This window comes from Melozone crissalis, unplaced genomic scaffold, assembly GCF_028551555.1.
Source record: "Melozone crissalis strain CALT ecotype California unplaced genomic scaffold, PUWL_Pcris_2 ptg000018l_1, whole genome shotgun sequence".
NCBI classification, from domain to species: Eukaryota; Metazoa; Chordata; class Aves; order Passeriformes; family Passerellidae; genus Melozone; species Melozone crissalis.
Window position 1 is genome coordinate 19095566 of NW_026535796.1, and position 13960 is coordinate 19109525.

The following is a 13960-nucleotide window of genomic DNA, read 5'->3' on the forward strand; positions in this document are numbered from 1 at the left end:
GGACATGAGCAGAGTTAAAAAGACTTGCAGCTGAACTAACTTTACACACACAATATTTCATGACATGTGGAGCTATAAAAGTGTAGTTGCTTTTTCAGTTTCAAACTATCACAGGAAAAAAAAAACCACCATCTTCTTCCACCCAACTTACCTTTTTTTAAGTTACAGAAGAGTAAACACTAGGCATAGCTAGAGGGCTCCCCTAAAAAAAGCCTAATTTTCTTTGCAATATTAGTACAGTGAAGAGCAAAATGACAAACTCAGCAGTCATTAGGAAATGAAGCTTTTGTGCACTTTGAAAACAGGACTGGGTTTGTAGTCTGAACTATCTGAAAATGTGTACTAACATACACAGCTGGAATGTTACAGAAGTACAGCTGGTACATCAACAGCTTGCAAAATATTATTTTAAGTCATGAAGAAAAGGGGCTCATGGTCCTAAAGCTGCAGTATTTAGTTTCATTCTTTCCAAACCCTGTGACTGAGAGGTTACCTCAACAGCATTGGCTACTTTCTCTGTTTCTTCAATTTGCACATTATGAAAAGTAACACACTTGTCAAATTCCATCCTTTGCACAAGTAGCTCACATTTTCATCCATTCCCCATTAACTTTCAACCAAATGGACATGAAAACACAAAGTACCACCTTACTTTTCAGATGTTTTACAGCAGGGAGAAAAGAGACCACCAGGTGAAGTGTACAGGCCTATTGTGATGAGACCAGGGTCAGAACCTGGATTTCTGCCATCCATGACTATGCAAATTTTACCTTGGCTATTTACCAATTTCTCCTTGCTTAAAAACACACAATATCAACAGTGCCCAGCTTTGGTCAGTGAAGAGTTCAAACATTAAGTCATGCCTTGCAGCAGCCATCACAGAAAGGAAAGAAAGTGTTTACCACATAGTACAGATGGGAAAGTAGTAAGTTGCCTTAGTTGAATCTTGATGTTGATTACTGGCTCCTGGGATTATTTTTTTTAATTGGACTATCTCCTCGCTTCAACTAAATAACATGGCCAAGATCTTAAGAACATGTAAATAATTCTGGGTCAGAGCAACAAGTTGAATATAAAGTATGTATTTGAGTAAGTTTCTACACCAACTGGCAATATGTGTATTGACACTTCTTTCCTACCCATCAGTGCCACAGAGAGAAAAGAAAATAGGAAGGAGAGGCTACAGCAGCATACCAGATCAGAAGATTTATTTTTCATATGAAACTTATGGACGTGTAAGATATGAGGCGCCAGTATGTGCCTTGGAAACATTCTGAACTGGAGTGGAGAGCTTGGTTCAAACATGGCTAAAAGAAAGAGGCCATGAAAATATACAGCTGATGGAAAAGTAAAAGGCAGCTCTAAGCAGCAATTCTCAAGCCTGTTTCTGTAAACAACAAAGTTCTCAGGCACATTTCTGTAAACAGCAGAGTTCTCAGGCTGTTTTTTCATAACAGGTAAACATTCTGTCCTTGGCTGCTTTGGGAAAGCAAAAGTGACAAACATGGAGGCCTTGAGAACCATTCATATCAGGGTGAGAAAACAAATCTTGATTTCAATAACAAACCACAGGTATTGAAAACAAAAGGAGGGATTAATGTGTAATCTGTAAGCTATGATGAGCTCGGGTTTTGCAATATGTATGAGCTTAATTAACACTGTTATAAAATGTGCCTGGTGGATCAATAAATCAGAGTTCAATGCTGATCAAAGGATGGGTCGTCTCCCTTCGCTTTCAACACTGAACCACAGCTATGGAACTCCTAAACTAAAAGAGGTCTTGAATATGAATCCTGTGCCTGTACTTTCTGGATTACAGCAATAAAATTACTTTAATTTCTTAAAACAAGTAAGACGTATCTGCACATACTAGCTATATGCTGCTCAAGGAGACAATCGAACTTCCAGGGACTGTGGAAAAGCCAGCAAGAAAAGATTTGTCTTCCCTTCTTCAGAATAGTCAGTATTCTCAGTTTCCCAAGAGACAAACCTGCTCAGCAGCTTCTCCCAATGATAAGTAGTGCTCCTTTGGGTTACAGTTGTTGCCATCTACATAAATACAAAGAGGATGCAAAATGCTACCCAAAGTGAGTGGTGGCATTATGTTTTTGTCTTCCTCACATATGAGCTATTACTGTTTGTGTTCACTAGCAATACAATGTTCCAGTATGGTGGCTATCACTGGCAACACTTACTCCAAAACAAAGATTTATCTTAGTTGAAGATCAGCCTTGTACCTAAACTAGTATTAACAAAGCCAGCTGTGAGAAAAAATGAGCTCATTACAGACCACCATGGCTGAGACACTGTTTGCTATCACCAATTTTCCTCCAACTCAAAACTTTTAACAGTTGCTACTGGAATACTACAGAGGCAAAATGCTCAATACAAGACTACTGGTTCTACAGAACACACTGAATATCTAACAGAAATGACCAGAATTTTTGAGAAATTTTTTTTCACTACTCAAAAATACTTAATCATAACACAGCATATTTTAACTGTATTTAGCATACATTTCTTTTATGGTTTTGAGACTTCTTCCCAAACAAAAGAACTATTTAATTTTTTTCCCCCCTCAATTTAATGTTAAAAAGGAAAATAGTCTAAAGTGAAGCATGGACATGTCAGGTAATCACCAATTTTAATTTTTTCAAGAACTCTTTTGCAAGAAAATTTTTAATCTTGAGATTTCCTAGTTGCTAAAATAAAGTTAGAATGTTTTCTACAGAGTAACTCCAGTTCTCAGTTCACTGATATCTTATCACAATATATGATTGTGTATGACATATCACACCTATGATACAGGGAGCTGCTGAAAGTAGTCTTGTAAACATCAGTTTATCAGACTCCAGCATGTCCGTCTAATCACTGAGGCCAGTGAACAGGTGTGCATGGTACTGAGATTCACTAATGAAAATGTGAAATAGTTAACAGAGGATGAAACTCTGGGTTCTCATATACATATCCATAAGTAATATTTAAGGCTCAAACACTGACAGGTGTCATTAACAAGATAACAAACTGTCTTTACAATAGCTTTTTTTTCTTGTGTTCGCATGTCCATTGCTTTTTTAGTTACATCTGCTGAGTTCAATTCACTGGACTGCTGCAAGCTTGGTAATGAACATCTACCATATCTACAGCTCTGGCAGCACAGTCATCTATAGCAATCCAAAAAAAAATATCCAGGAAATTATCGTCTGAGAAGGTTTGTAACTATGCTAAGGTTGAGTCCAATAACTTTGTGTCAACCTTTCTTTTTACACTATTGTTTCAAGAATGAGGCAGCAGTTACATCTCCTTTTTTCATTCTTAAGGATCCATGACAGACCAGTAGGGGAATGGGATGCACACATCTGTGTAAGTTATTGGCTTGCAGGTTCAATAACAATCCTCTGGAGCTGCAGTGGTGGCAGAAGGACCATACAGAGATTGCTTCTGCTTTGACTCCCTCAGGAGCATCTGGGATGCAGGAAGGTGTATCAACAGGATTCAGGAACATCAGCAGATATTACTGTACAATATTCTTTCGATTATTTGGGGTTTGTATAGCCTCTTAAATTGGGAATGAGTTTCCATCCCTCACTAGAACCACTGGAGAAGCACAAACTTTAATAGGTACTATTACAGAGAGTTAGATTATGGCACAAAGCCTAAGAATATATAACTAAGAAAAATCTCTTAGCTCTTCAAAGACAGTCCCTGCCCTCAACAAGCAAGCACTTCATACAATTTCATGATGAGTACTTGACTAGGAGCACCATTAAGGCTTAGTGGCAATTTTTCTGTCATATTTTAACACCATCTCCAAGCTGAAAAAGTAAACTCAAGCAGAGGCAACACCCACTCTTCCAAAAATGAAGTTAAAGATGTGAGATTTCAAGGTAGCTCACTCTGTTCCTGCCAACAGTTTCAATGAACTCTTAAAGAAGCTGAAAAGCTTCGTATGAATTCAGCAAGTCATCAATCCTAAAGGAATTCTCACAGAAACTGAGAAACATACAATCACCTGTTCTGATCACACTACATGATTACTGACCTTACAATGCAGTTTAACCCAAATGCTCTGGAGTGCTGTGACCTGGCAAATTCTTGTTTGTGGATTTATAATGTGTTTCATAGAAGCTATGTATTTATGGACAGAGAGGGCTGCCAGTACTGAACTAAACAAGTGTGACAGACTGCATACAAGCATTTCAGAGCGTACCTCATGCTCTTCCACAGGCTACAATATTTTGAGAAAAATCCTGACCAGAAGTTCAGCTATATGCTCAGATTTTCAGTATATTTAAAGGCTATACATTTCACAAGTCTGTAGTAAATGCATGCATGAGAGAAAACAAGTTCCTATCCAGTCAGGGTCAGCATTTTCCACAAGGTACAGAATTATGTTTATAACACTGAAACCAAGAGCTCCGTTTATCACCACATTTGTACTAACAAGTGATACCAGCATGCTCAATCACACAAAGAGCCATACTACCTCAATCTCAGCAGAGTAATAAGTACTCAAAATACCCACGCAGTACAGGAGCAATCCCAACACCAAGCAATCAGTGTCAGCTCATTTTGCTCGTATGTCAATACCAACGTGAGACTGCCACTGCAAATGCCCCAATATGGCTCTGCTTTCTAAAGAGTCATCTTAAAGCACCCAAAAATCCTACCTGCACCATCACCGCTTCTAGGCCTTTCAGACTCTACTTTTGTACTTGGCATTATATTAATTACAGTATATAATCTTAAACTGAAGTCTGTCAATTGACTGCTCACCAAGTCACGAATTCATTTTGTTAACAAGCAGCAGAACACAAAACTCCAAAACAAAGTCCAAGAAAGGCAACTGTGAGGGAGGGCAATCAAATAAAAATATATATTTATACATCTTGTGAAAAATTATTAATGAAATTGAGCAAGTTTGGGACAAATAACTTCAAATTCCCTTCAGAGAACTGTTATCATTATATCGCAAAGGTTCCATACTGTTGTCTCCTTAGTGCAAGAGTTTCATACCTCCTTGGTGTTTCTCTCAGGCAGCTCCTCCAAGCACTGACTCTTTCCTCTTCTCACAGCAACCAACTGACTCCAGATCCTCTCAACCAACCAATCCACTCTTTTATAACACTCTTCTTCTTCTTGGCTACAGCTGTGGCCTGTTAAAGTCAGGCCTGCTCCTAAGCTTTAGTAATTAGCCCAGCTGCAACTCCTTAGGGGTAAGATTACTTTCTATATTATCTTTATTTACTTATATTCTGTCCCCTTACAGAGAATCACATATTTTACAACTCTGCTCCTTCTCACCATTCCTACTCTACTCACTAAAGACAATTTTTTTTTTAAATCCCCTACCATAAGCAGAACCAGAAGGAAATACATCATGTAAATACTCTTCTCCTTTATACTCAAACTTATAAGCAATCTTTTCCCCCTTTCAGAACAGAAGCTGGAGGAATCTAAAGCTCACAGTCATGGATTCAGCAGCAGTTTACTATCTCAGCTGACACTACACTTTGGAAATAATTCTGAAATCTGCAGCCTTAGCTACTATTTTCTCTATGCATTTTCAAGTGAAAATGGTATTTATTTCCTGATCTAAACTTCCATATTCCCATTCTTGCTTCTAAACACTTTATTCCAGTTTCTCCTTTCTGACAATATTCTTCATTTACATTCTGGACTTAAGCCTAGAATCTTACTTCTTCCACTGTAAGAAACTGCCTCATTCCTCCTAAAGCCTCTCCTTAAGAGCCCAGAAGGTCAGACTTGCTTCTTTCTATGCAAATCCTCAACTACCAGCATAAATCACATGTCCTCTGTCCTGCCTAACAGTGACTTTCAGACCTGGTATTCTATGTAGGCACAAGTCCAATAAAGCAATTAAGCAGAGGAAAATTCGTGGCAGCCTAGGCTTCATACATCCACATCTGTGATTTCACTTGTAAGCTTCCCAGCTTTTTTTATACAGTATCAAATATATGTCAAGTGATAATCATAAAGATTAGATGCACCCTTAAAGGATGACAAGATTCAGTGTTTCTTTCTGTGTGAAGAAATAAGTGAAGTAATCCCCAAACACAGGACAGTTTGTTAAGTGCTTTGGGATGCTAAAGCACCCCAGTGAAGGCATCGGCTATTTGTGTATCAGGTTTAAAGAATACTTATTTCAAATCCACGAGACTAAAACCCACAGTTTCCTGCACATTAGCTACTTTGCCCCTTCTTAACACCACAAAATCAAAACCCCAGCCCTTCTCATCCCAACTTCACCTTCTCCAAAGGCATGAGAGATGATGCATGCTATGACTGGGCTGAATGTTCACAGACGCCAAAGGGTTTGTCAGATCCAGCAACAATGAAACTGACCTTCATCAGGCTTTCCTAAAATGACATCATTAATGACACTGTTAATCTGGGATCTCTCCTCTATCCAGTCACTGTTATAAAGTTTCTCAGAACTTATATTGGATATTTCATGTTTAAACAAATTAAATTGTTCCATCTTCCATATCTGAAAATGGCTTGTGGCTCACAATGCCCTTTCTGCTTTTTACAAAATTACATAAGGTCTCAATTCCTACAGAAAAAAAGGGGGCTGTTGTTTAAAGAAAAATAAAAATTAAACAACCAACCACTGGGTAGGCAGTTCAACATGACAACAACCTTTTCCAGGGAGCTGAGGACCTACAGGTACTTCACCTGAAGCACATACCCACCCAACCATCACCTTATTCTCTGCTGCTCAGACACTGGGAACAAGTTTACAACTATCACTGTACTTTTGTCAGGCAGTTTGCAGCTGCACCTTTTACTTAGGCAATGAATTTTCAGCACTTTAAGGAATTAAGACTTTAAGTTTTCTAAATGCAATAGAAACATTCAATTGAATCTGCCATCATTATTGATTGCACACCCACACCTTTGGGATTTCCAATGTCAGTTGGATTTTTCCTGCAGTGGGAATAAAATTGATGAGCAACCATAAATTTTTTTTTTTTTGCTTTCCTCTATGTTTAAGAAAGCCTCTTGTTGGATGCTTTGCTTTTAATTTTGCAAAACAAAGTTCACTTATAATGAGAGCTTCTGTGCCAGGTTTCAACCCAAGGGGAATTTCAGTTGCAGTTATAAATCCCCTGGAACACTAAAGGAAAGTACAGAAATAGAAGTGCTGAGGATGACAGAAGTGTAAAATTGTAGCACTTTGTTCAAAGTACTCTGTAACAAAGAATAGAAAAGTTGCTTAGATTACTTGCTCTTTTCTGAGTTTGGACAAACACATTAGGGAGGCTACGATTTTAACACTTAATTTTGTCTTGACAACAGGACTGGTAGAGAGAGGCAATGAGAGCAAGATTTAATGTTGCAAATACCAAGTCAAGATTGAGTTCTATTCTCAGCAGAACAGTCAAATCCTATTTTTACAGCAATAAAACAACTTTGTACTGTCAGTAATCCAAATTAGGGTTTATTTGGCATAAATAAATTTTCAAGAGTGCTAATGACACCACAGTCTATTCTCCATTCAGCAAGCTAGTAAAAACTGATGGTTTACACTTTCCATGTTCATATTTTGCACAGGATAGATAGCACCATTTATACAACAAACAGCCAATACAGTCTGCTCAGTGGTAGACGAGACAGTTCTGGATTTTGAATTAATTATTGTATTGAATTTTGTCTCAATCGATCATTTATTTTCCATCTGGATTTCACCTCCTAAATCAATGTTAGCACAGAAAGAATGTAAGAGTGGTTTTCAAAATCTAAACCAAGCAAATCACATTTCATTTGATCATGTACTGACCTGGCCAAAAGAGAATAACTAACATACTACACTATATTATACTATACTATATTATAACTATACTATAAAATACTATAAATGTACTTTTCCAGTTTGGTCCCTGACAGATGGATTTAGTGATTAATGCCAGTTTTAGTCTGCCTGAATAAATGAGATAATGCACTCTACAGAAAGAATATTCTCCATTTTCCTAACAAGAGGTGGAAGTATCACTCTAGGGAGCTACAGACAGCATGAGAAATTTGTCTGAAAAATGAGAAGTCCTTTGCTTAATAATTTAGGCATATATGACAAAGGTCATTAAGATTTTCTCAACCATGCTAGAGACTTATAATGTAATAACCTTTTCACTATCCTCAGTAGGGTCACAATAAATAAAACAACAACAACAAAAACCTCATGGAAAGATGCATTAAACAGAATTCTATAACTATGGTTTCATATGACTCAATTTCCATGCATTTATTTCCTTAAAAGTGCACTAGTACTGTTTTAGCTTTAACGAGCTGAAATTTAAGTAATTTTCGAGAGCTTTTACAGTTAGAACATCAGAATTTTTACTATAAGACTTGAATTCAAAGTACATAAGCATATATACAGCTTGAAAAATATGAGCCTTCTCCGCCAAAAGAGTCACAAGAGACATCACTGCAAGACTTTTAAATACAAGTCATCTTGCCAAAAATCTTAGTTTTCTTTTTAAAAATTCGACTAAAAAAAAAGCTGCAAATCCATTTGAAGTTAAAAAGTTGTTTCAAAACATTCAAAAGTAATTTTAGATGCTAGAAATTGAAAATAAATATAAAATATTTTATTCAGGACAGAACTCACTCCTGGTCCTTATTTCATTAGGTATTTAAAAATGCATTTTCTGCATTTGGTAATTAGCTAGGAGATTGCATTATGATTTATTTATCACACAACTTTTAAATTTATTTTGTTGATGGCTAGGTAGTTAAATATTTCCTTCCTTACAAATGAGTTTTGAACTCACATCAGAGCTTTTCAAGATCAGTATTGTTTGTCATTCTATGCAGTTGTTGTAGTGCTTTAAAGAAGAAACGTTTCAGATAAAATATTTACTAACTCTACACAACAAAAGCTACATCTTCTGGTACTTTTAAGCCCTGCAATTTCCCACCTAGCCTGCACAGTCAAAACTTGACTGCTAGAAGCACTGCCAGCAGTAACACCCCCTTTATCTCAGGCTCCATAGAGAGCTCCCTTTCTCCCAAACTCACCCCAAGAAGTAGTACGAAAGGTCACAACTTGCTGCATACGAGATTCCAACCAGAGTTACTACACTCAGCAACCAAACACCCGTCAGATGGAAAAAACACTTGATCATTACGAACACAAGCAACACACAAGTAAGAATTAATTCAGGAAGCAATAGCTTTTGGTAACTGCTGCCTTCTACTCTGAAGATCTGTGAGGTGCAAAGGTTCTCCCTCCAAAATGTTTTTAGAATGAATCAAAGCCCAAGAAATGCAGTAGACTTTGAGCAGCATATATATTAAGACTAAGATTTACCAGCACAAGCCACTTCTGTGACGCCTGCTAAGTTCAATCAGAACATTCTTTTGAAGAAACTTAAGAGCTCTACTATTTGCCCCATCTATGTAAGAATATACCTTTGCCCAGAACTTCTAAGGCATGCAACTCTTCCCCATCTCTCTGAAATTCCGCTGAAATTTGAAAAAGAAAACCACTACAAGGTTTCAGCCATAAAGAAAAACAGATGTAACCAATCACAGGCAAATATTTCAATCAAAATTATCTACAGAATATGTACTCCATATTCTCTGTACCTTTATGTAACTTTTACTCTATCACTTACATTCATGCTCTTCCTCATTTCTAGACCACATTTAGGACTACATGCTAGGAAAACAAAATATTACTACAAACTTCATAGAAAGCAATAATTCTTGTCTCCTATTTTTATGAGCTGTTCCTTTCCCAAGCACTTTTCATTTCAACTATAGAGGCCTGCTAAACAAGATTGGATACATGTAAAAAAAAAAGATTACATATATATCATTTTGACAGAACAACCCACGACATCTTTAAGGAACAGAGCTATCTGTAAACACAAGCAAGAAAAATATTTATTTGAGCTTTCCATAAATTTGATACTGCATCTTCAAAATATCTTGCCTTATTCTGATCTCTAAAATTTATCTGTCAACACTCACTATCACAGGCAGTCAGAAAAAGAGAACTATAGGCAGTAAGTTCACATTCTTTCTCTTAAATATAGCTTAAAGTTTCTCAAAGTAAAATGTCACATTTATGACACTTGTCATATCCCAAACTATATAACTTAACTGTGAGCCCATGCCAAAGCACCATAAGCTCTCATTCTACTTTGAACAATCCTTTCAATAAAGAGGGGACCAGCTAATTAAATCACATCCTGAGCTTACTTTCACAAACAACAACTTCAATATGACCCGCCGCTCTCAAAGCCTTTCATGTCTCTGATTTTGGATTTAGGTTGGGCCAGTGACAGCAGCAGTGTTAGAAGCAATCACCACAGCAGAACCACACCAGGAACTATCCCAATGCCTCATTCACCCACTGAAGATATACCACGAAGAGGTTCTGTTAGCAAGGGCACAAGAACCTTCTCCAGGGCTGCCTAAGACTGAAGAAATCCAGCATTTAGCCACAAGAGATGAAGACTGGAAAGATACTATGTTGTGGGTCTGAAATTAGCAACCAAATCCCTGCCTATCTCCCCACTGCCCTAATAAATGGAACTGCCCTCCCACAGGACAGACACCTTACCCAGGCTCCTAATGCAGCCTGAAAAGGTGTATTTCCTTGCCATCAGGACAATCTGCCCTTGAAGGAAAGCAAACTTTACTGACATATTCAAAAGGTATCACTTACTACTACACACAGAAAAGGTCCACTTCCTGACACAATCTGAGCTGCTTGCCTCTCACTCCTGTCCTACCAAACAGGACACGGGACTTTAACCAGTTTTGTACTTTGCATAGCCTGGAAGAGCACTGAGAAACCATCCTTCAGCACAGACACACCTCAAAAGACATGGGAACAGAAATAAACTACACATAAAGACTATCCTGAATCCAGTCCAGCTTCCACACCAAGTTTTAAAGCATTGATTTGCCATACTGCTTTACTTCACTCTATCTTTTCAACAGGATACTTAGTAAATGTTTTAAAAATAAACTACATGAGGCTTCAGTTTCCTCAGCAATGATCAGCATGAGTAATGGATCCTGAAAGGATCACTTCTACAGAACATCCCCTGATGTTACCACTTACTTCCCTTTGCCTGCTTCTTCCCTCCCCTAAGCAGGCAGGCCATTTTGATACTAGCACTAACCTGTTTTCTTTTGACTGCTCTGCCTTCTCAGCAACATGCTAACCAGCATCAATGAGCTCACCACCAAAACCAATGCTGCTAGAAACACACAAATTCAAATCTATTTCCCAGGATATAACAATAACTAGGGGAGAAATTGACGCAATGACTTTTGAAAAGCTTAGTTTCGATGTCTTCCCTGCAATAATCAAATCCTTAAACTTATTTGTTTTAAAGTCACACTGAACTACTCATGAGCAGGCCCATAAAAGGGATTCAGATCCAACTCACATCACACAGACACACCCTCTTTCCCTTCACTTCTCCTTTCCTCACCCTTTTAAGGGGTGAAAATACTGCACATTTCAATGGGTTCCACTTGTTAAATGAAAAGATAATTATCCCCACCCTCAGCTTCAGAATTTAAATAATGCATCTGCAATGATCTTACCCAGAAGAAACTTGAAGCAACTCCTACAGCAAAAAGTGGCACACATGGAAAGAAATGTGCCCTGAAAGAAATTACCCACTCTGAGAAAAAAAGTGAACCCTTTTATACTGAAAAGCTCTATACAGTGCTTATACCTGGAAAATTGGTTAAAAACAAACAGATAACTTTCCCTCAAACACACTCATTTTCCTTGCAGTCAGAACATGATTCCACTCACATCTTGCTGAATTTTGGATGAGCTTGTCTTAAATAGCCATGAGCTTTCCCCACTCTAGTGGGGCAAAAAAGGAATACAACAGAAGTAATGGGCTTAGCAAGAATAAGCAGCTGTTTACTCTGAGTGCAATAAAACAGAAGCTGAAGGAAATCTTTTCAGTTTTGACCTCAAACTGGATGTACTGTTCACTCAGCACTCTGAGGTTTCTGTTTTACAGTGTAAGTCAACAAATCACCCAAAGCCATTGTGCTGTTTATCAATAACATTCTTAATACATATTTTTTATTACCCTACACTATTGGAACTAACACTCAGAGCGAAAGAAAAAAATACACATTTTACTATCAGGCTTTGTACAAATGCACAACAAAATATACACTGCACAGAAAGAAACGCTCTTTTTACATATATTTATTGCAGGTATGCAAAGGCTGCCCCTTTTCTTTCACCCACCACTTGTGCAGATACCATGGTTAAGAGTCCCTAGTGCCCAGAGACAATTATTAAGCCCAGTGACTGCCACACATGCACTTCCCAGAACTCAACACCCGCACAAGCTGATGAACTTCTAACACACACTTACTTGACTCAGGGGCTGGGAGGAAGGCCTGAGCCAAATCTCTCCATCGGGATTGGTACAGACCTATTCAGTTTCTGCCTCAAAGAGCTTACAACCTAGATAATACATTTTTTATTTTACTCCTAGACAAATTCAGGCAACAGGGAATGCCTGGCATGCCTCAAGTTTCAGATTGATTAATGAGAGAAAACCTCTTTAAAAGTCACACATCTAAAAATTACAGAGATATGACAACATAAAGTGAAGAAAAAACAATACAACAGCATTACTGACTCCTAACCAACACAACAGAAGACACAACCTCACATCTGAGTGTTATATATTACTACTTCTATAGTCCAGCCAGCCTCAGCACCCACACCAATAACCGGCTCAGGACAGACATTCTCCATCCTGACAGTTTTCCACAGCAAACTACGGAGAAAGGCGACGATCCCCGCCGGGCTCAGGGAAGGGCCTGCGGGAGCAGCGGCACAGGTGAGCACCGGGGCAGCCCGGCCGCACGGCGAGGCACGGAGCCCGGGCCGGGCAGCGAACCCGCGACGTGCTGCGGATGAGGGAAGAGGCCCGGGGAAGGAGGGCAGTTTCTCCGCGGAGACACCAGCATGGAAGGGCAGCGGGGCAGGCAGCCTCCACCGGCTCCCACGCTATTCCCTTCCCGTCTCAGCGCCGTAGGAAACGAGCCGGGTTTTAATGGAGAGAACGGGGGATTCTTTCCAGGGAGACGGACCCAAGAAGCGACACCGCATCCCCCGCGAAGTTGGAAGCTTCTGGAAGTTGTGTACTTGGTTACGAGAGCGCACGGTCGCCGCCACCTCCCGCCACCGGTTACCGCCGGGCCCGGCCCCCGCCCCTCGCCCCCCCGCAGCCGCTGCGGCCCAGCCGAACCCCCCGCCCCGGGGACAGCGCCAGCATCACCTTCATGCCGCGTCTCCCGGAGCACCGCCCGGCGGGGATGCAGGGAGGGCGGGCGGCCGGCGGCTGCGTGCCCGTCTCCCCCGGCGCTGGGGCTCCGGCTCCTCCTGCCCGATGTAAACACACACCGGCGGGCGGGGGGAGGCTGGGCCGGGGGGCAGCGCCATGGCAACCCGGCCGGAAGAGGAAGCGCGGGGATCAGGGGCGCCATGTTGGCGGGGGGCTCGGGGCTCACGGTGATGCTGCGGGGGGCTCGGAGCCGGCACCGCACAACGGAGCCAAGGCTCCGCGCAGCCCGCACCGAGACATCCCCCAGGCAACACCGCTGCCTGACACGGCAGGTGAAGTGCTTCACCTGTGGGACATGCTGGCCCCTTCCAATTTCCTGGGAATACAGCGAAGGGAGATGAATTGCCTCAGCCTTAAGTCAAACGTAGAAGCAGCAGCGTTGGTGTGGCCAAGATGAGGAGCCAGTTCTCCGAGCTCTGCCCTCACTGCAGGCTTGCTGGCATTCACAGAATCAAACAGAATCAATTAGGTTGGAAAAGATCTATGAGATCACTGAGTTTAACGTAAGCGCTTCATTTCAGCTAGACAATGCCCCTAAATGCCACATCCAGGCTTAGCTCCAAGGACCAAGGACGGTGACTCCA

General features: G+C 40.2%; 1 protein-coding gene across 2 annotated transcripts in view; it reads right to left on the bottom strand.

The window, feature by feature from the left end:
* The window catches only part of LOC128936864 (transmembrane protein 263-like), a 199771-nt gene extending 186035 nt beyond the window's left edge, over positions 1-13736 (bottom strand). Inside the window, exon 1 of one of the 2 annotated variants that reach the window (XM_054276126.1) lies at positions 13663-13736. Coding sequence is in view for 1 of the 2 variants with exons in the window: in XM_054276125.1 (XP_054132100.1) it covers positions 13311-13316 (6 nt within the window). In the remaining variant the exon portion in view is untranslated. Of the gene's footprint in view, positions 1-13310; positions 13452-13662 lie in introns of those variants that run through there. The other variant, XM_054276125.1, reaches the window with a different exon arrangement.
* Positions 13737-13960: the final 224 nt, after the last annotated feature.